General features: G+C 48.1%; 1 protein-coding gene across 1 annotated transcript in view; it reads left to right on the top strand.

Moving 5' to 3' along the window:
• Positions 1–11,083, top strand: part of RDH8 (retinol dehydrogenase 8) — a 44,351-nt gene extending 33,268 nt beyond the window's left edge. The window contains exon 6 of the mRNA XM_075346485.1: positions 7,895–11,083. Coding sequence (XP_075202600.1) covers positions 7,895–8,119 — 225 coding nt within the window. The 3' untranslated portion in view covers positions 8,120–11,083. The remainder of the gene's footprint in view (positions 1–7,894) is intronic.
• Positions 11,084–21,255: the final 10,172 nt, after the last annotated feature.

Raw genomic sequence — 21,255 nt, 5'->3', positions numbered from 1 at the left:
GTTTGTTTGGTCCTAAGGCAGGAAGATAAAAGTCAGCGATGATTGAACATGCGATCACATGACGTTGCAACCCCAAATGAGCCCCGCCTTCGGACCAAATGAATTAATCAACAGTAAGTGAGTGCTGCGGCTGTGCTCACTTCCTGTTGTATGTCTGGTCCGAAGGTGTTTGGTCCGAAGGTGGGAAGACAGAAGCCTGCACTGATTGGATGCAGGGATCACGTGACGTCGCAACCCCTTGTAAACCCCGACACCGCGATCGTGGACACCACTGGATTTATGCCGGTATGAGTGGTGAGTATAGTCGTTATTATTTTATATGGGGGAAACGTATAAAATCAGAAGGGGTTGTCCTAGTAGTGGACATCCCCTTTAAAAGGAGTGCGGCTCTTGATATAATTGGTGCATAGTGAACCTCAGAGTAATACTGGTGTATGAAATGAGAATCTAAGGCTATGTGCGCACGTGTGCGCTCTGCACTGCACCTAAAAGGTGCGCTTCAGAGCGCAGCTAAAAAGCTCCGTTCTGAAGCGCATGGTGCCGGCAGAGAACGTGCGCTCTGTCTGCAGCTCCTGCCATAGACAGAGCAGGAGCTGCCGGCAAAGCGCACGGAAGAAGTGACATGTCACTTCTTAGAACGCGCGCTTCGGGCAGCAGCCGAAGCGCTGCGCTCTAAGACGCCACGTGCGCACGGCCCCTGCACAATCTCCATAGATTGTGCAGGGGACGCAGGACACATGCAGTTATGCTGCGCTACAAAGCGCAGCGTAACTGCATGAATTACGCACACGTGCGCACATAGCCTTAACCAGTTTAACACCAGGCCATTTTACCTCATTCACGACCATACACATTTACAGGTTTCCTACGTACAGTTCTATGAGATCTAAAAACGTTCCTCTTTCGGCTGATAAAATTTTTGCTTTTTTCCCGTCATTTGTAGAGCCTAATTTTTATGTCATTTTTATATTACTATTTATGGCCGATGTTGGGGGAATATGCAAAGAATAAAAAAGGAAATATGTCTATTTTTAATATTTTTGTTATTATTTTTTGCCATCATAAAGGATTATTAAAATACAATTAATACATTTTAAACTGTATCCTCCTTTCCACAGCAATTATTTTTCTGTATTGGATACATGTTTTTTTTTTTTTACAAACGTGAGGCAGAATACACGGATTTGGACTGGCAGAGACTCTTTTTTTTTTTTTTTTTTTTTTTCTTTATCTTTATTTTTCAATTTATTTCACATATTTTACCCACATTAGGTCATTACAAGATTTAAATACATTTGTAATTGTAGCACTCCTGAGGTACCAGGTGTCACAAATGTAACCCGTGGAAATCCAAACCCCGGAATCTCCGTGTCAGAGTAAGGCTGCTTTCACACCTCCGGTTTTTCTTCTGCGGCACAATCCGGCACTTTGCAGGAAAATCGCAACCGGTTTTTTTTGCTGCCGGTTGCGATTTTCCTGCATAGACTTTAATTAGTGCCGCATGGCCTTGCGTTCCATCCGGTTTTTGCCGCATGCGGCAGATTTAGCCGATGCGGCGGCCGGATGGAACGTTGCCTGGCACGTTTTTTCGTTCGGCAAAAAAAAAACGCATCGCGCCGCATTCGGCCGATGCGGCGCATCTCTCAATGCATGCCTATGGCGGCCGGATGCGGCGCGATGCGGCAAATACCGCATTCGGCCGCCGCATGCGGTTTTTGCCACTGCGCATGCTCAGTAGCATGCCGCAAGCGGCAAAAACCGGGTGGGCCGCATGGGAAAAACTTAGGATGCGGTGTTTTCACCGCATCCGTTGCATAGCTTGCACAGCCGGATTGAGCCGCAGGGCTCAAGCCGGATGTGTGAAAGTAGCCTTACACACCACCATCTTCAGGCCACACACACAACCAATACACTAACCTGGGAGACTGCCTAGTAACAGGTAAAATTGGAGGGCACTGATTGGATGTAGCCACCCAGCCTATAGGAAGAGACCCAGCAAGGGGAGGGGCCAGTGGTCAGTTGGGAAGCTGGCAGGAAGTGGTGTTCAGTCAGTGAGGAGAAGTGTGTGAGAAGTGTGTGAGGAGAGTCTGTGAGGAGAGTCTGTCAGAAGAGAGTGAGGAGAAGTGCGGGAGAGAGGAGGAGAGGAGTAGTAGTAGTAGAAAGAGTAAAGAACTGAAAGAGTGACCTTCAGAGACAACGGAGAGCTGTAATAAGGAGTGAGAACTGTGGAGTACGGAACGGGACTCCAGGCACCATGGGTTACCTGTGGAAGCAGCAGACTCCAGGTACCACGGAGGGCCTGTGGAAGTTTGGAACCAAGGCTCACGAGACTCAGCACAAGGCGGGGTGAAGACCCTAGGATAGTGGGACACTTTATGGTCAGCTGTTAACTCTGCCAGGTGAGGGGATCTCCAGGGTCCATCGCCACCCAAAAAAGTCTGAAGCACAAGCAGCAAAGAGGGGACCATGGACTGAACCTCTTAAATAGTCCAGGCTACCTGCAGTAGGACCAAGACAGAAACAGAGGGGTTCCCAAGTAGCTCTAGGCCACGGGAGCTCATCAACAACAAGTGTGCACGGAGGACAGCCAACACAGGTCACAGTTGGCACAGAGAACAAGGGGAGCAGATACACCTGGGACCGGTACCCGCGGGTTCAGGTACCACCACAGCAAAGTAAAGAAAGGCAAGTTAAACTACAATATTGGTGTGGACTGTTTCCTTGGCGGCGTGCACTCACATAGACTGTTTTCCCACTACAACCTCCATCATCCACTGCTGGGGCCTGTCCCTGCTTGCGGAGGGTTCTAACCATCCAGGCTGCACCACTCCCATCAGCCCCAGCAGAAACCTACAGCGGCAGCCCCTAATATCCTGGCAGCACACCGCAAGTGGCGTAGTCAACAAAAACTCTTTTTATTTTATTTTCTTTTATTTAACCCCCCTTTATTCATTTCAAAAGACACCGCCAGGGTCACAGAACCGGACCCCGCCATGGCTGACGTCCCTGGACTAGTCCGGCCCGGTTCTGAGTCCCCCGGCCTTGGGGTGGACATGTCATAATAATCCACATCTAAGTAAATATATAAACCAGAACACAGAACACTCAACGGAGCTGTAGAAGCTGAAAATCAGAGTCCAAAATTGTTTCCCAAGACAGTAACTGTAAAAACACCAGATGTGACTCCAGTCTACATCGAGAAAAAATGCTCTTTGATGGGTTTTGTGCAGTTTTCTGGTCGTTGCATTTCTCCAGGTTGCATTCCGGAATCTGCTTTTTCATCATTCCACTTCTTTCCAAGATTTTTGTGGGATTTTTGTTATTCTTTTCACACAGTTTTTTTATATGTGGATTTTGCAGTAGATGTTCAAAATCAGCATCCAAAAATATTTAATATTTGAAGTGGTTTTCGATGTGGATTTCAAAACAAACCTACTTCAAAGTCACTGGCCACCACCAGGCAGCCTATATATACAGCATTCTAGAATACTGTATATAAGCACAGTCTACTCTGTATAACATAAAAAACACCTTAATTATACTACCTAAGGAGCAGTCCGGACCAATGGGTGTCACTGCTCTCGGTCCGGCGCCTCCTCTCTTCTTGTGACTGCCTTCCTTCTGCCCAGCTACGTGTGGATGACGCATCCTACGTCATTCACACAAAGGCCTCCATTGCCCTACTGCACATGCACACTCTGATCTGCCATGATGAGGGCAGAGCAAAGTACTGTAATGTGCAGGCTCGAGGAAAGGTCAAAGACCGCCCGCACATGCCACTACAATACTTTCATATGCCCTCAGCCAGGCAGATAAAAGTGCGCATGTGCAGGAGCGCATTGAAGGACTCTGAGGGAATGATGCAGGACTTGTCATGCACACGGGTCTGGGCAGGAGGACGGTGACTGCACAAGATGGAGGAGGCACTGGACCGAGAGCAACGACACACATCAGACCCTAGGTGAGTATAATAAAGGTGTTTTTTACATTCTACACAGCCTCCTGGACTCTTATATAGGAGTATTCTAGAATCCTGTATATAACAGCTCACTGGTGGTGGCTGCAGCTCATAAGGGAAAAACACGGTAACAGGTTACCTTTAAAATCCAAATTTAGCAAAAAGCATTAACTGTGGCTCACCTTACACAGGCCAGGGTTTTGCTTCACAATTTGAATTGTATTGCTTTTGGACTCAAACTGCCCCAGATGAAGCCGTGGGTGAAACACGAATGCTTGTATGGAAACACCTCTGGAGCGTTTCATGTTGCCGTGTAGAGCGGGAGGTGTATTTTGTTTTTATAATTCCAGTTCTATTAGTGCTGACTTGTGTCTGGTCCTGACAATTCCTGCTCCCTCCTGGCACCTTGTGATCACATGATCATTAGGATGGGAGATAGAGGCACTGTTAGTGCCCCCTGCACTGTATTCACAGCCCTTAGCGTCTGACGGCCGGCTCTCTGCCAGTACACAATCTCTGTGCTACCTCTGCAATTATGTTTTAAGACCTTATTGCAGAGTTATTTCCAGACATTTTAGGAGTGTAATCAAATGTGAATGTGCCAAAGGCAAATTACTCTTCAAAAATCCTCGGTTAAAGAGTAACTTTCGTTTTAGTTTTTTCATTAGATAAATCAATAGTACACATGGAAATACGAAATGTTGTAGGATCTTATCAGAGAAATCTGCTTTTTTCTCCTCCTGATCTTTCATTCTTAAAATTCTCAATTTCCAGGAAAAATATATTTAAACATCTTCCCGACAATGAACGTAAAGATACCTCCTATATTACATTGTGTTCCCACAAATGGATGTACCAGTACGTCCTGGTGATCGTGCGGGTGCGTGTTTCCAGAAACATGAGCTGGGTACAATGTATGGGCACTACAATGTATTGGCACTACAATGTATGAGCACTACAATGTATGAGCACTACAATGTATGGGCACTACAATGCCAGATTAGAAATTTTCACTCAGCCGGATCCATTGCTGCTTATTTCTGGAAAAAAAAACCCACCCATGGAGTCAAAAGCATCACTACACCTATAGATTAATGGTTCCCTTAAGGGGCGATTCTGCTCTTCTGGCACTTAGGGGCTCTGTATATGGAGTGCACTTTTTCCTGTTGCCCCTAGGAAAATGCAAAATTTGAGGCTAAAGCAATGATTTTGTGGGGAAAAGGGAACATTTTCATTGTTTTCAACTTCTTGGATGCGGTTTTGAGCACTTTAAGGGGTGCAGTTTTTAGAATGGTGTCACTTTGGGGTATTTTCTGTCACACAAAAAACCCTGACAGTCACTTCAAATGTGATGTGGTCCCTAAAATAATAGGTTTTGTAAATTTTGCTGGAAGCAAATAAAAAAAAGTTCAAAAATTGCGCTGATGTGAAGAAGACATATGGGAAATGTTATTTATGAATTATTTTGTGTGACAGAACTCTCAAAGGGCCTAAAATTAAAAGTTTGAAAACTGCAATATTTTTACCAAAATTCTGATATTTCCACAAATAAACAAAAAAAATTGTCCTAAATTTACCACTAACATGAAATACAATATGTCATGAAAAAAATCACTGGGATCCGTTGAAGCGTTCCAGAGTTATTACATCATAAAGTGACAACAGTCAGAAATGTAAAATTCGGCCTGGGCAGTAAGGTGAAAACAGGCTAGGGAGTGAAGCAATTTAGTGAATACAGATTTTCCCATTACTAGGATACTTGGTGCGCATAAAGTTCTATGGAGAACTGTACCTGTCATTTCAGGAGAACTTGCAGCAGAATGTCTGTGTTTCCCTCTAGCTCCTCCTCTATGTCTGTGTCTGCCTCTAGCTCCTCACTCCTCCTCTATATCTGTATAGACCTCTAGCTCCTCCCTCCTCTGTCTGCCTCTAGCACCTCCCCCTCTATATTTGTGTTGACCTCTAGCTTCTTCCTCCTCTATGTCTCTGCCTCTAGCTCCTCCCTCCACTATGTCTGTGTCCGCCTCTAGTTTTTCCCTCCTCTATGTCTGTGTCTGCCTTTATTCCTCCCTCCTCTATGCCTGTGTCTGCCTCTAGCACCTCCCCCTCTATATTTGTGTTGACCTCTAGCTTCTTCCTCCTCTATGTCTCTGCCTCTAGCTCCTCCCTCCTCTATGTCTGTGTCCGCCTCTAGCTCCTCCCTCCTCTATGTCTGTGTCTGCCTCTAGCTCCTCCCTCCTCTGTCTGTGTCTGCCTCTATCTCCTCCTTCCTCTATGTCTGCCTCTAGTCCCTCCCTTCTCTATGCCTGTGTCTGTCTCTAGTTCCTCCCTCCTCTGTGTCTGTCTCTAGTTCCTACCTCCTCTATGCCTGTGTCTGCCTCTAGTTCTTGCCTCCTCTATGTCTGCCTTTAGTGCCTCCCTCCTCTATGTCTGTGTCTGCCTTTAGTTTCTCCCTCCTCTACATCTTTTTCTGTCTCTAGCTGCTCCCCCTCTAAGTCTGTCTTTAGTTTCTCTCTCCTCTATGTCTGTGTCTGCCTCTAGTTTTTCCCTCCTCGATGTCTGTCTGCCTTTAGTTCCTCCCTCCTGTGTCTGTGTCTGCCTCTAGCTCCTCCCTCCTCTATGTCTGTGTCTGCCTCTAGCTCCTCCCTCCTCTATGCCTGTGTCTGCCTCTAGTTCTTCCCTCCTCTAGGTCTGTGTCTGCCTTTAGTTCCTTCCCCTGCCCCTGGCTCATTCCTCCTCCATAGAGTTATAAAAACACCAACTGAAGATTTTTCTAATAAGATATTACAAAAGGGTTTTTATTATTATTATTATTATTATTATTATTATTATTATTATTATTATTATTATTATTATTATGTGTACTCCTTATTGATGGACTAACAATTAAAACGACAGTTACACTTTAAATGTTATATTTGTGTTTTTTATTATATATTTATATTTTTCTAGATTACCACAGGATCAAAATATAAGTTGAAATTCATTGTTTAGGCTAAGTTCACATTTCCGCTAAAATCTATCAGTCACAATCCGCTGCTCTTGTAAACAGCGGAATCCGTTTAGCGGATTCCGCTGCTCCCATAAACTTGTATGAGCAGCGGATTGTGACTGATGATGCTGCGTTGCACCCTCCGCCCGACTGATCAGTCGTGGAACGACTGACCGCCGGGCGGGGGGAACGCAGCATGTAACGTTTTTTGAGCAGCGAGATCCGTCGGATTTCGCTGCGCATGCTCTCTGGCTCCCTGCACACGTCACCAGCTTTGGTTGGTTACCCGATATTTACCCTGGTTACGGTGCAAGGAGCCAGCGCTAAGCGGTGTAGGCCCGTAACCAAGGTAAATATCGGGTAACCAAGGTAAACATCGGGTGCTTTGCTGTTACCCGATATTTAGGCTGGTTACGTGTGCAGGGAGGCCGACACTTCCCCGCTCGGTCCCGCCCCCTCCCGCACTCCGCACATGTATGTACACACACACACACACCTGTCCCCAGCCATGCAGACAAGCACTGCCACTGACACCCTCGTCTGGCCCCGCCCCCCGCTCGGCTCCGCCCCCTCCCGCACTTTGCATGTGCACACACATACATACATACATACATACATGCACATACACACACTCACTCACTCACTGATACACTCACCTGTCCCCAGCCATGCAGACCGCAGCACTTCCACTGACATCCTCAGCGCCTGGCCCCGCCCCCCGCTCGGCTCTGCCCCCGAACTCCGCCCCCCGCACACAACGGAATCCGACAAAGAATTCTGTTCTTTGTCATCCGTTGTACAGCGTTGAACAGCGCATCAGTCACATGCGTCAAGCGACGCATGTGACTGATACAAATCAACGGAAATGTGAACTTAGCCTTATATACCATTTTCAACTTTAGGAACTATTCAAGGGCTAAATGTTAACTTTTCATTCCATACAGGCCACGGTGAAAGTGATCGGAATGCAGCGGCCGGTCTTCCGTCACCAGACGAACCTTCTCTACACCCCTCTCACCGCTATGAAATACGCGGACAACAGTGGAAACCTCTCGGTTAGGACATTCTACAATCTCATCTTCAACTATGGCTCCCTTTTTCATTGTAGCCTCAACCTCTTGAAATGTATCACCTGCAACTGTTTTCGGCGGAGAGTCATGCCAGTCTGAAGGAAGGAAAACGTTGACCAACAAGTTCAGCTCTGTTTATCTTCCTATATGTCTCCATGGTAACAGACTACAAACAAACCCTGTGTAGTCTGATCCAGTAGTGATATGTAAAGGCCACTTCACACATAACGAGATCGCTAACGACATTGTTGCTACGTCACAGTTTCTGTGACGAAACAACGACTTCACCTGCGATCTCGTTATGTTTGACACGTACCAACGATCCGCCCCCTGCTGTGAGATCGTTGGTCGTTGCTGAATATCCTGGGCCATTTTTGGCTCGTTGGAGTCCTGCTGGGCAGGATGGATCTGTATGTTTGACACCTACCAACGATCTCGTTAACGACCTAGATGAGAACTTAAAGTGTGACACGTAGGCGTGTAGTTGCGTCACCTTTTCCGCGTCCCCCGCTGCATCATTACAAAAGTCGTCGGGAAAATGACTGTGTGACATCTCACCAACGATCTCACCAACGACTTAACGATCCGGAAACTGTGACGTAGCAACGATCTCGTTATGTGTGACTGGACCTTAAGTCCTTTTATATCTTTCCTCTCTCTACATACTGCCGATAATAAAGAAGTCAGGTTCAGAGGGAAACATAACTGTTTAGAACACTTAGGTTTTGTTGCCTGGATCCATGGAGACACATAGTTCTGCACAGAAGCTGCAGACACAAAACGGTAAAACATTTTTTTTTTCTTTTGAGGCATTACAGCAGTAAAAGAATTGTTTGCAAAAGTAAACATACCCTGTAATAGTGAAACAGATTCTAAAATAGGAGTATTACTAGATGTAAGAGTAATATTTTAGAAATATAGTGATGAGCTAAAGCTGATTTCTTTGGGGACGGTGTGACCAAAAAATGACAATTGTACTGATAATCAAGAGGGAAAACTGATCCATCACTAAATTTAAAGGGGCAGTGTTACTTAAGAAAATGCCTATAAAGACAATAAGAGGTTCAGAAGGAAAAACAAGAGCAGAAAAGAAGCTACAAATCATTGGGGGTAAACTCTACAACCGCACCAAGCAATAAGTACATGTTTCATCAGTAAGTCTGGGACACCACACCTCACAGATCAACATAGAATAAACTATAGCTGGCATGGGTGGAAGGTTTCAACTAGCATAAATAGGAGGGGAGCAGATGTGGCCTCCCCACAACATGTGACCAAAGGAGCAAGCACACCAGCAGAGATTAACTCTTGCTAGCCTTGTTAAACAATAGTAGCGACACCAACAGGCTTAGGAGGGTACTGCCCATTAAAGTCGTCCACAGACCCAAAGGTTTTTGTTCACCGTATGATGATGCCATCATTATTGGTAATTACTATGTCTGTATATTGGAAAACTGGGCAGCAAAATGGACAAACCCATGGCTGTGAAACCACTTGTCTAATATTGTGTTGGTCACACCTGCGCCACCAATATAACACTGACCTGTAAAAGCCTGGACTTCACCAGATCTCTAAAGTGTCCTGTGGTATTTGGCACCAAGACATTGGGGACAGATCCTTGAGGTCCTGAAAGATTCTTGGTGAGAGCTTCATGGATCAGACTTGTTTTCCGGCACATCCCATAGATGATTGTTTGGATTCAGATATGGGTATTCAGAGACAAAATGTCACCTCGATCTCGGTTGGCCCTGGCATGTAAGGGGGCAATCAAGCTGCCTATTGTACAATTTTTTTAGCTCTCAACAGAAACTTCAGAAAGTGAGTCCCAAGTCAGATTTCTAAGATTCTTACCTTTCCCATTTATCCTGTACATCTGCTTCAAGTACTGACGTTTCACTTGCTGCCTAATTCCTTGATGGCCACCATATTCTTAAGATAAATAATATTATTCGCTTCAACTCTCAGTGGATATACTGTTATAAATGACTAGTATGTACTGGATAGCAATTCCATAGTCCCGCCCCTGGGGTGCAGACATATTTTCAACCAAGCCCCTGAGGAGCAGTTACATTTTTCAACCAAGCCCCTGAGGAGCAGGGACATTTTCAACCAAGCCCCCGAAGAGCAGGCAGATTTTCAACCACGCCCCTGAGGAGCAGGGACATTTTTAACCAAGCCTCTGAGGAGTAGGCACATTTTCAACCAAGCTCCTGAGAAGCAGGGACATTTTCAACCAAGCCCCTGAGGAGCAGGGACATTTTCAACTAAGCTCCTGAGGAGCAGCCACATTTTCAACCAAGCCCCTGAGGAGCAGGGATATTTTTAACCAAGCCTCTGAGGAGCAGGCACATTTTTCAACCAAGCCCCTGAGGAGCAGCCACATTTTCAACCAAGCCCCTGAGGAGCAGGGACATTTTCAACCAAGCCTCTGAGGAGTAGGCACATTTTCAACCAAGCCCCTGAGGAGCAGGGACATTTTTCAACCAAGCCCCTGAGGAGCAGGCACATTTTCAACCAAGCCCCTGAGAAGCAGGCACATTTTCAACCAAGCCCCTGAGGAGTAGGGACATTTTCAACTAAGCCCCTTAGGAGCAGCCACATTTTCAACCAAGCCCCTGAGGAGCAGGGACATTTTTAACCAAGCCCCTGAGGAGGAGGCACATGTTCAACCAAGCCCCTGAGGAGGAGGCACATTTTCAACCAAGCCTGCCTCCCTCTTCCATAAGGAGGCATTCAAGCTGCCTATTGCATAATTTTTTACCTCTTGACAAAAACTTTAGAAAGTGAGTCCCATTTCAGATTTCTATGCTCTTGCCAAAATAACAAACTAGCAGGGATACCAAATTACTGTGCATGATTCATATGATTGCCGTATAAATGATGTAATAATAATCATTCAAATCTTGAAGTATTATATTTAATATTAGAAGACAAATAATCATAGTAAACATATCTTACATTGTAATAAAGTTGTATTATCTATAAATTAAAAATGTAATATATTAAAAATATTTATTAGTGATTACTATTCCATACTAAATTCAAGCATTTGCTATGAGATATTAAATAAAGTCAAATAAAAAAAATAAATTTAAATCACTTATTTTCAAATTTATAGCCAAAAACTAAGTTAAAATGTGTCTTAACCAACATAGAAATGCCATTATTAATACTTCTAATTGTAGTTAATGATATAATATAAATGTATTTGTGTTTACGGTTCTAAATTGTTTTATGTTTATCTTTAATAATGTTCTGTTCATTTATATTCATATTTTTTGCTCATATTTCTGTTCATTGCAATGGGTGAAATCCACAATACAAAGCTGTTGTATAATCAGTCAATCTCTGCTGCCCATAGACTATAAATGTCTGGGCGGGCCACACTTTACTCTGCACTGGCATTCTAAAATGTCATTGCAGAGTATCAAGCTTCAAAAAGGTTGCATAGCCGTGGAGACGTGGGTTCCGCTGTCAGACACAGCCAAACTCCCCACAGAGAAGATTAACATGGCTTATTACCATGTTTACCTTATCGATCACTGTATACACAACGCAGTTTTGGGGCTCTAATCAAGTAGGACCGGGTCTTGAAGAAAAACAGAAGGACGACTTCATCTATATTCTGGAGAAGAAAAGACGGAAGATGTCATATTGATTAAAATATTATGCTATGTGTGGTATAGTGTATTGGTGTTTTCTAGGTTTACAGATGGTCAAGGATGACCATCATTGAAGTAGGGGGAAATGGAAGGAGATGGACATATTGCCCACGTTGCCCCTTGAAGACACCAATTTTATTGTTGTGATGTATAATGTAATGTATTATGTGAATTGTGACATATGTTAGTGTTATGTTGAATTGTTTTATGCTGACATTAGGGCAAGGATCATTTCATGTTTGGGACTAACCCAGAGTGGGAGCTGGTTGAGTGCTTGGAAAGTGATAGATTCCTGTCATAATGTCAGATAGGGCCCATCGTGTCAGAGAGACAGATCTACGGTCTGTATAGTGGATGAGGCCATATGACATGGGGGCTCCCTATGGTGAGAGTAGACTAAAGGCCACTTCACACATAACGAGATCGCTAACGACATCGTTGCTACATCACAGTTTCTGAGACGAAACAACGACTTCACCAGCGATCTCGTTATGTTTGACACGTACCAACGATCGGCCCCCCTGCTGTGAGATCGTTGATCGTTGCTGAATGTCCTGGGCCATTTTTGGCTCGTTGGAGTCCTGCTGGGCAGGATGGATCTGTATGTTTGACACATACCAACGATCTTGTTAACGACCTAGATGAGAACTTAAAATTGTGACACGTAGGTGTGTAGTTGCATCACCTTTTCAGCGCCCCCTCTGCACCGATTGGTTGGCGCTGAGAACAGTACTGTGTTCTGTTTGGGTATCGCTTCATGCTTTGATCCTTTTTGATATGCTAAAATTGCAATATGCTATGATAATAAAAGTGCAGATGCAGCTTCGATCCGAAAAGCAAGCAAGCAACCGGGAACAAAGTACGAATGAATCTGGGTGGAGTCGCAGGTTCTATCCTCAAAGCAAGGCTCAAAAAGGGAGAAAGGATAAAGTGATACAAAGTTGCCTTCTAGGCGGGCCGCCTAATCAGAACGCAGTATTGGCCACCATTCAGAGCGGAGGGGTGTGGAAAAGGCAACGCATATGCAAGCCTACGTGGCTCACAGCGTCAAACACTACGCCCCTATTCGAGGTCGGAATCGTTACATAGCTGCTGTGTGACAGGGTCCCAACGACCAACGAGACCGTTATACAGGTCGCTGCATCGTTAGTAAAGTCGTTGGGAAAATTACTGTGTGACATCTCACCAACGATCTCACCAACGATTTAACAACGATCCGGAAACTGTGACGTAGTAACGATCTCGTTAATGATATCGTTATGTGTGACTGGACCATAAGGCAAAGGATAGCGAGATCACAGAAAAAGTTAACCGAGAGACAGTGATCTGGTGGAGACAAGTGACTCGCCCACCCCAGGGCTATAGGACACCCGGTGCCGGGCCGGACTAATCCGGAGGTAGTCAGTGGTGGCTGGGCCCGGCTCCGTGGCCCTGGTGGGTGTCAGTAAAATATGTGGCTTGATGAATAAAGTTTGTGTTCGTGACGCCACCTGTGGTCTGCGGCTATTAAGCCGCCGCTGCTGTGTGAGGCCTCCGGGGTGATGATATAGCAGCAATGGTGGTACTGCTCCCCACAGGTGGAGCGATGCCCCGGGGCACAGTTGGTGCTTGTGAGTGTCTACGCAGATGAAATAACAGAGGCAGCTTCAAGGGTACAGTTTCAAGTTCTTTACTCACAATTCTTGTCACAGTCCTGCAGGGACCCTTGGACTGCTGGGACCACTGTCAGGGACCTCCGCCGTTTCTGGGTGATTCTGAGAGTAAAAGCCGGTACCCTTCTCTTAAGTGTCTCTACCTTCAGCTGTCTTCCTTAGCCTTGCCTTGGCAGGTTGAACCTGGCTTGGCCTCCACAACAGCCTCCAGGCTGGGGAGTCACCTGTCGGCTGATTATCCCTTTTCTGGGGGTACTGCTGTGGGCTGTGGCCCGGGGAGTTTACAACATTCCCTGGGCCTCGGTTTTTACTGTTTGGAGATGATTTTGCACTCCTCCGGTTTCTAGGGACCGTCCCCTGTTGCAGCTTGATCCCTCCACCGATGTTCTTGTGGAGCAGGCCACCGCAGCTCTACAACTACCCGTGGTACCTCTAGGACTACCCGTGGCCCTGGGACCTTTTCTGTTCTCTGCGTGGTGTCACCTGGACCCTCTGAGTCCCAGGATCTTCAACAGGAAGCGTCTCTTTCTTTCTTTCAGCTCCTGTCTGACTTAGAGCTCTGTTTCCTTTTTTTTCTTCTCCTCCTTGCCTGCCTCCAGCAGGCCTCCTTCTCCTTCCCCACTCTCTCTTCGACTGACTCCACTAGACCTTCCTCTCTGTGTCTGCCCTCTTGTGGCTCCTCCCACCTCCCCAGTTGCTCTGTTCTACCCTATAGGAGCAGGGATGGGTCTTATGACCCCCTCCCAGCATGCAGCATGGGAGGGTTGTCTGCCACTTTCCCTGGTCCCAGTGTGTTCCTAGCAATGGGTGTAGTGTGGATTTACCAGGGGACTGGAGTTCACTCTCTTCCTCTCCCAGAATGGGGCATCACACCGCTGGATGGGGTGCAATGACCTGTGGCGACGGAAGCCTCAGGGGCGCCACACTCCCCCACAGCAAATCCCAGCACGTCATCGGGCTGAAAATCAACAGAAAATGTGGAGAAACTGCAAAAAACATTTTTACATGCATGTAACAACAACAATAGAACAGTTCTTCCCTTTATGGGAGGCACAGATTCTTAAACGTTGCAAACTTCTTATAAAGAAAACTCTAAGTGTGCACTTCCAGTCTATTGCACAGTTTGGGCACATCCCCCATAATTCTGGTAGGGGGCACAACAGGTGCAACTAATTACATTTCTGGCTACAACAAGTCCAGTAGCCTGGCAGTTCGTTTCTTTTCAAACAACAATGGGGCAAATACTCAACCAGCCACTAAGTCCAGTGGCCTGGTTACACAGGACACATAAGACATCACATTCACCGGGGACCACATTCCAGTTCCGTGGCCCGGTACACATACACATGGGGGGTGACTTCTTCAAAAAGCACATTAGGGCAGCACAAAAGGGACATCTTCACAAAGAATGAGGGGCAGACGGGCTATTTACAGTTCGGCTTCTTTCCTTCACTTTCACTTCAATGGGCCGGATCCTGCTTCGGCAGGGCCCTGGGTAGCAGGTAGGCCATGGAGATCTGGGTCTGCGTCTCCTGTGTGCTGGTCCCTGACCTACTGCAAGGCGCTGCAGCCTGGGAAGAAATGGGGCTCCTTGTATGCTCAGCTCGGCGTTGCTGCAAAGGGCTGCTGGTTTGCAGAGGGCTGTTGCTGTGGTCTTTTGGGTCTTGCTTTGGCCTCGCACCCTGCATCACACAAGCCATGGAGATCCGCGTCTGTGTCTCCTGCGTGGCTGTTGCAGGCCCGCTGCTCAATTCTGCGTCTTGGGCCTGCTTCGCGGTAGTGCTGCGGCTGCTGCTGGCAGGGGAGACGCTGCACGATGGCATAGTGCGGCGCCACTCCGGTTCTTCGGAGGCCATCTCCTCCTCCTTCAGGATATGGACGTGTAGGGCATACCAGCCCCGGCCTCCCATCAGCCGTGTGTATTCCACAGTGTCACCCGGCTTGACATCTCGCCCGGGGTGGCCTTTAGGCAGGTGTTCTTCAATATCCCGTCGGGCCACAAAGACATCTTTACCCAGTCCGGGCTCTCTGATGAAGACCCAGCCTCCTTTCTGCCGGAAATCGACTACTGTGCCCCGTCACATTGGGCCCTGTGACCCCTTAAGGGCCTTTCGAATTTGCTCCTTGGAGGCCAGGTTGGCTGCCTCCTGGGCTTTCCGCTTCTCCTCCCGGGCCTCCCGCTCCCGCTGGTACTCCTCCACCAGTCTCCGGCAGGTCATCTCGTGTGCCTGTGGGGTTTCCTTGGGGCGCAGGGGCTGTTGCAGTCTCCCACTCCCTATGGGCGCTGCGTCCCAGTTCACTCCCGGGGATGACGTTCCCAGGAGGTTCACAGGGGTGACTCGGTAGGGGGCCCACTAGCTGTTCGGGGTCCACCCCTCCCCAGGCTCCGTCTGCAGGGGTTTCAGGCAGGCCTCCGGTGCCCCACCGGGCATCAGCGGGGCTGGCTGGGAAGGCTTGCGGGACGGTGGAGGGACTGGGCGGTGGCGCCTGGTGGGTCAGTGGGTCCGGACGGGTCGGGGTTTCATGTAGCTCACCCGGTCGCTGCTCCGCGGCCTCCATCCAGTGGCCCACGCCTTCCGACACCATCGATGTTTCACTCCGCCGGTCCACCTCTGCTTGCATGTTCTGCAGCCTCCGAGCCAGGATTTGCATTTCCTCCCGGAGCAGGTCCAGCTCAGGATCCATCTTCCCGGTCCCTGGTGTACACTTCTGCAGCCTCTCTGCCATGCTGCTGACCTGGGGAACGCTTGCTGGATCACTGCTCGGGTGCTCGACCACGCCACTCGGCTGCTCCCTTTCCCTTCTCGGAGGCGGGGCCGGAGGCTGCACTAGCATCTGGCGCCAGACTGGCGCCCAGCCCATCACGGCCGGCACCGCTCCGCTCGCTATCAGGTACATCTTCTTTATCTGCTGGTCTGGCATTTAGACTCTTTCTGTCAGCCGGCCAGCTCGTCTAGTCGCCATTTCTTCTTTCTCCGCCTTCCATGGCGGGCACCGCTTCGCGCTCTTTTTTTTGGACAAGGGGGCGGGGCTTCTCTTCGCGCCCTTTCTTCTTGCACGCCCCCCTTCTTCCCGCGCTCAGTGGCTTCAATGGCGGCAGTTTCTCACAGTAAACACAGGCTATTTCACGATTCTTCAGGCGCACAGTACCCGGTGTGACCGGGCACGAAATCCTGTTCGTGACGCCAAAGTTGACTCGCCCACCCCAGGGCTATGGGACACCCGGTGCCGGGCCGGACTAATCCGGAGGTAGTCAGTGGTGGCTGGGCCCGGCTCCGTGGCCCTGGTGGGTGTCAGTAAAATATGTGGCTTGATGAATAAAGTTTGTGTTCGTGACGCCACCTGTGGTCTGCGGCTATTAAGCCGCCGCTGCTGTGTGAGGCCTCCGGGGTGATGATATAGTAGCAATGGTGGTACTGCTCCCCACAGGTGGAGCGATGCCCCGGGGCACAGTTGGTGCTTGTGAGTGTCTACGCAGATGAAATAACAGAGGCAGCTTCAAGGGTACAGTTTCAAGTTCTTTACTCACAATTCTTGTCACAGTCCTGCAGGGACCCTTGGACTGCTGGGACCACTGTCAGGAACCTCCGCCGTTTCTGGGTGATTCTGAGAGTAAAAGCCGGTACCCTTCTCTTAAGTGTCTCTACCTTCAGCTGTCTTCCTTAGCCTTGCCTTGGCAGGTTGAACCTGGCTTGGCCTCCACAACAGCCTCCAGGCTGGGGAGTCACCTGTCGGCTGATTATCCCTTTTCTGGGGGTACTGCTGTGGGCTGTGGCCCGGGGAGTTTACAACATTCCCTGGGCCTCGGTTTTTACTGTTTGGAGATGATTTTGCACTCCTCCGGTTTCTAGGGACCGTCCCCTGTTGCAGCTTGATCCTTCCACCGATGTTCTTGTGGAGCAGGCCACCGCAGCTCTACAACTACCCGTGGTACCTCTAGGACTACCCGTGAACCTGGGACCCTTTCTGTTCTCTGCGTGGTGTCACCTGGACCCTCTGAGTCCCAGGATCTTCACCAGGAAGCGTCTCTTTCTTTCTTTCAGCTCCTGTCTGACTTGGAGCTCTGTTTCCTTTTTTTTCTTCTCCTCCTTGCCTGCCTCCAGCAGGCCTCCTTCTCCTTCCCCACTCTCTCTTCGACTGACTCCACTAGACCTTCCTCTCTGTCTGCTCTCTTGTGGCTCCTCCCACCTCCCCAGTTGCTCTGTTCTACCCTATAGGAGCAGGGATGGGTCTTATGACCCCCTCCCAGCATGCAGCATGGGAGGGTTGTCTGCCACTTTCCCTGGTCCCAGTGTGTTCCTAGCAATGGGTGTAGTGTGGATTTACCAGGGGACCGGAGTTCACTCTCTTCCTCTCCCAGAATGGGGCATCACACCGCTGGATGGGGTGCAATGACCTGTGGCGACGGAAGCCTCAGGGGCGCCACACAAGTGAGAGGACTGACCAAAGGACTGCGTTACCTAGTGGAGTGGAGAGGGGTAATAAGACAGGACCCTAGCAGTACAGCCCCAGAGTTTACTACTCAGAAAAGGTAGTGGGTCAAGACAACATTTAAACATCAGATGACGTGAGTGCCCTAAGCAAGAGATACTTAGGCGTCAGGAAGGTAGAAGCAAAGTCTGGCCATATTGGCAAATCAGTACCCCTTGGAGGTACATGAGACATGGAAGCGCAGGTGGAACAGATGACTTTCATGGGCTGTACTGATGTACTAAGCTGGATGGTGGAGGAACAAATAAAGTTATTGGCAGCAGGAACATTGAGGTTGAAGATGTAGAGACTATGTGTGGAGATCCTCTGTAGTCATGAAGAAACGTACAAGACATTGTGCACCCGCTACCTGCTGTATATAGTTGCCATCAAGTGGTTGTGCAGTAAAATAATGTTTTTAAAGAACTGGTGGTCTCCCTCAATGACTTGGTTAACATTTGGTCCTGGCCAGCAGAAGCCATTGGCATCATTCGGCCTGCAAAGGCGTATTGCCTCCTTATCACGAGTCCACACATCCAGCCAGGATCCCTTCTTTAAAGTAATGTGTCGGGGCGCAAAAAACGTAGACCTCGCCTATACCTACCGCCCCACATCGCGGTACATAGCCTGAACAAATTCTAACACATTCTGTCTTAAGATGTTTTTCTCTTCTCCATGCACCTTGCTACCAAGCTTTGTCACAGTGGTTGTATCTGTTCTCTCAGAGGTTTCCTCTGTCTTTCCGTGTCTCCTGATTCTTCCACCTTCTTCGGGAGATATTTGCATTGTTTGCTTAAATTTTTTATGGTAGTCTTATTTCCTCATCAACCTTTATCCCTTTATTGGCTTACTATTACATGGCTTTATACACACAGACTGTGTGTGTCCTTTAGGAGAGACGTATAGGTGGTTTACCTTTATTTTCTCGGGTTGAACGGCAATGTTTAAAGAGGGCCCCCTTCTGTTTCCCAAGACTGTGCCCAGTGCACAAGCTCTATACAGACTTGTGGAGAAATTCGGTGGAAGGGCATGACCGGCCGCTCCGAGCCTGGACCCCAACTCCATCCTAGACCAGAGTTTTTGAGCCCGGCATCAGTATCTGATCTCACAAATGCTCGAAGAGTCCCACAGACGCCTCCAAAATCTTGTAGAAAAGTGGAAATAAAAAATGGAGTGCAAAGGGGCCGACTACAAATTAAATTCTATGGTGTGTAGTGTAATGTGGAGAGGGCACATACTTTTCTCCATTTAGAGTATGTCTCGTTCTACAATTGGACACAATATGTGATATGCTACAAGAGGCACTTCCATGTGGTTCGCTATTATTTGGCACTACTATGCGGTGCTCTACAATATGGCACACCTGTGTGCATTCTATGTTATTTATTAACTATATGACCCTACTATATGTGCACTGCTATACGGTACTATACTATGCGGCACCATGAAGTTAAGGGTATCATTTAACTTAAAGGGTTATTTCCATTCAATGTAATCTCTTAGGGGTACTTTGCACGTTGCGACATCGCTACTGCGATATCGTCGGGGTGAAATTGAAAGTGACGCACATCCGGCGCCGGTAACGACGTCGCAACGTGTAAAGCCTAGATGCGCCGATAAACGATCGCAAAAGCGTTGTAAATCGGTGATCTGTGTAGCGTCGGACATTTTCATAATGTCGCACCAATAGGAGATACGATGTTGTTCCTCGTTCCAGCGGCAGCACACATCACAGTGTATGAAGCCGCAGGAGCGAGGAACATCTCCTTACCTACCTCCACCGCCAATGCGGAAGGAAAGAAGGTGGGCGGGATGTTTACGTCCCGCTCATCTCCGCCCCTCTGCTTCTATTGGCCGTCTGCCGTGTGACGTCGCTGTGACGCCGCACGACCCGCCCCCTTAGGAAGGAGGTGGGTCGCGGGCCAGAGCGACGTCGCAGGGCAGGTAAGTGTGTGTGAAGCTGCCGTAGCGATAATGTTCACTACGGCAGCTATCACAAGATATCGCATGTGCGATGGGGGCGGGTACTATCGCGCTCAGCATCGCTATCATCGGCTAGCGTGCAAAGTACCCCTAAGACCCTTGGAGATCGTGAAAATGAATAGACGTAACAGTATGGCCCCGATATTTCCAAACAGGCATTGTTCACGTTGGTCCTGATGATGAGATGTACTGGAGGCAGAAGCCGGATGAGTGGCGTACACCTCTGCCACAAGTCCTACTCCAGTCCATGCTGCAGTCAGATTTGTGACGTAGCAAATACCGCCACTCCTCATAAATTCGACAAGTGTCGTTCACCCTAACTGTAAAAATGCCAAAAGAACACCAAAAGTCACATAGTTTTAGTGCAGCCACCAGTTGCACCAAAATCACGCAAATTTTCAAAACTTTTCACTTCAGAATACTGGCATAAAAGCTTTTATGAGTCAGGCCTTGTGTGTTTCTCCTGGCCTCCCTTTGCGTTAGGAAAGACTTAAAGGGGTTGTCCACTACTAGGACTCATTCCCCATGTTTGTCCACTTTACATTAAAAAGTTTATACTCACCTCCGGTGTCGGTGCTGTTCCAGCGGTGTCGGCATTAGCTCTCCCAGAGCTCATGTGAGGTTGTGACGTCAAACGAGACCTGCACCCAATCACTTTTGGCTTCTCTCTCCTCCCCTCCTTCAGCTGTATAGGTAATCGACTGAAAGTGAGAGCAACGGCTGCCGCTCACTTCATGTTCATTACCTATACATTCATAACCTATACATTGAAGGTGGGGAGAGAGAAGCTGCCAGCCACCGCTGGAACAGCGCCAACACAGCAAGTGAGTATAAGCTTTTTTATGGGGTCAAACATGGTTAATAAGAAGGGGTTGTCCTTGTTGTGGACAACTCCTTTAAGACCGCCATACACATTATGTGGCTGTCGGCTGAGCGAGACTTCGGCTGCCTCTCCCATACACAGGAGCGCTCACTTGTCCGAGCATTCCTGTGTTCTCTATGAGAAATCTGCCATCTGACACATTGGCCTGCACCTTATCTCCAGGAGAACAAAGTAATCGCAGTCTGAAATCAGACATGCCAGATTGAGATCTCCCTGACAATTAGTCGGCCGGTGCCCCCATATACATTGCAGGTGTGGCAGACATTAGCCTAATGGGCAAGGGTGTGGTAAGACTAAGGAGCAGACCCTTCATTCTCATGATTGGCGGGGATCCAAAAGTTTTAACCCTCCCCAATTATACAGTGGTGACATACAATAGTGATGGGCGGGGATATAGTGATACCTCAGTAATGTCTGACTAGTCACCAGGCAGGAGTCGTTCTCGTTCACTTTACTGATGTGTCATAGACAGGGAGTGTTACTGTGACGCCCTGGACCCCAGGGGTCACAGGTCACTACACAACATCATACACCCCCTTCCCTGGACAGGTCACATCAGTGACATTAAACCCTTGTTGCCACCCT

Source organism: Anomaloglossus baeobatrachus, chromosome 4 (genome assembly GCF_048569485.1).
Source record: "Anomaloglossus baeobatrachus isolate aAnoBae1 chromosome 4, aAnoBae1.hap1, whole genome shotgun sequence".
NCBI classification, from domain to species: Eukaryota; Metazoa; Chordata; class Amphibia; order Anura; family Aromobatidae; genus Anomaloglossus; species Anomaloglossus baeobatrachus.
This window is presented reverse-complemented; position numbering and strand designations above follow the sequence as displayed.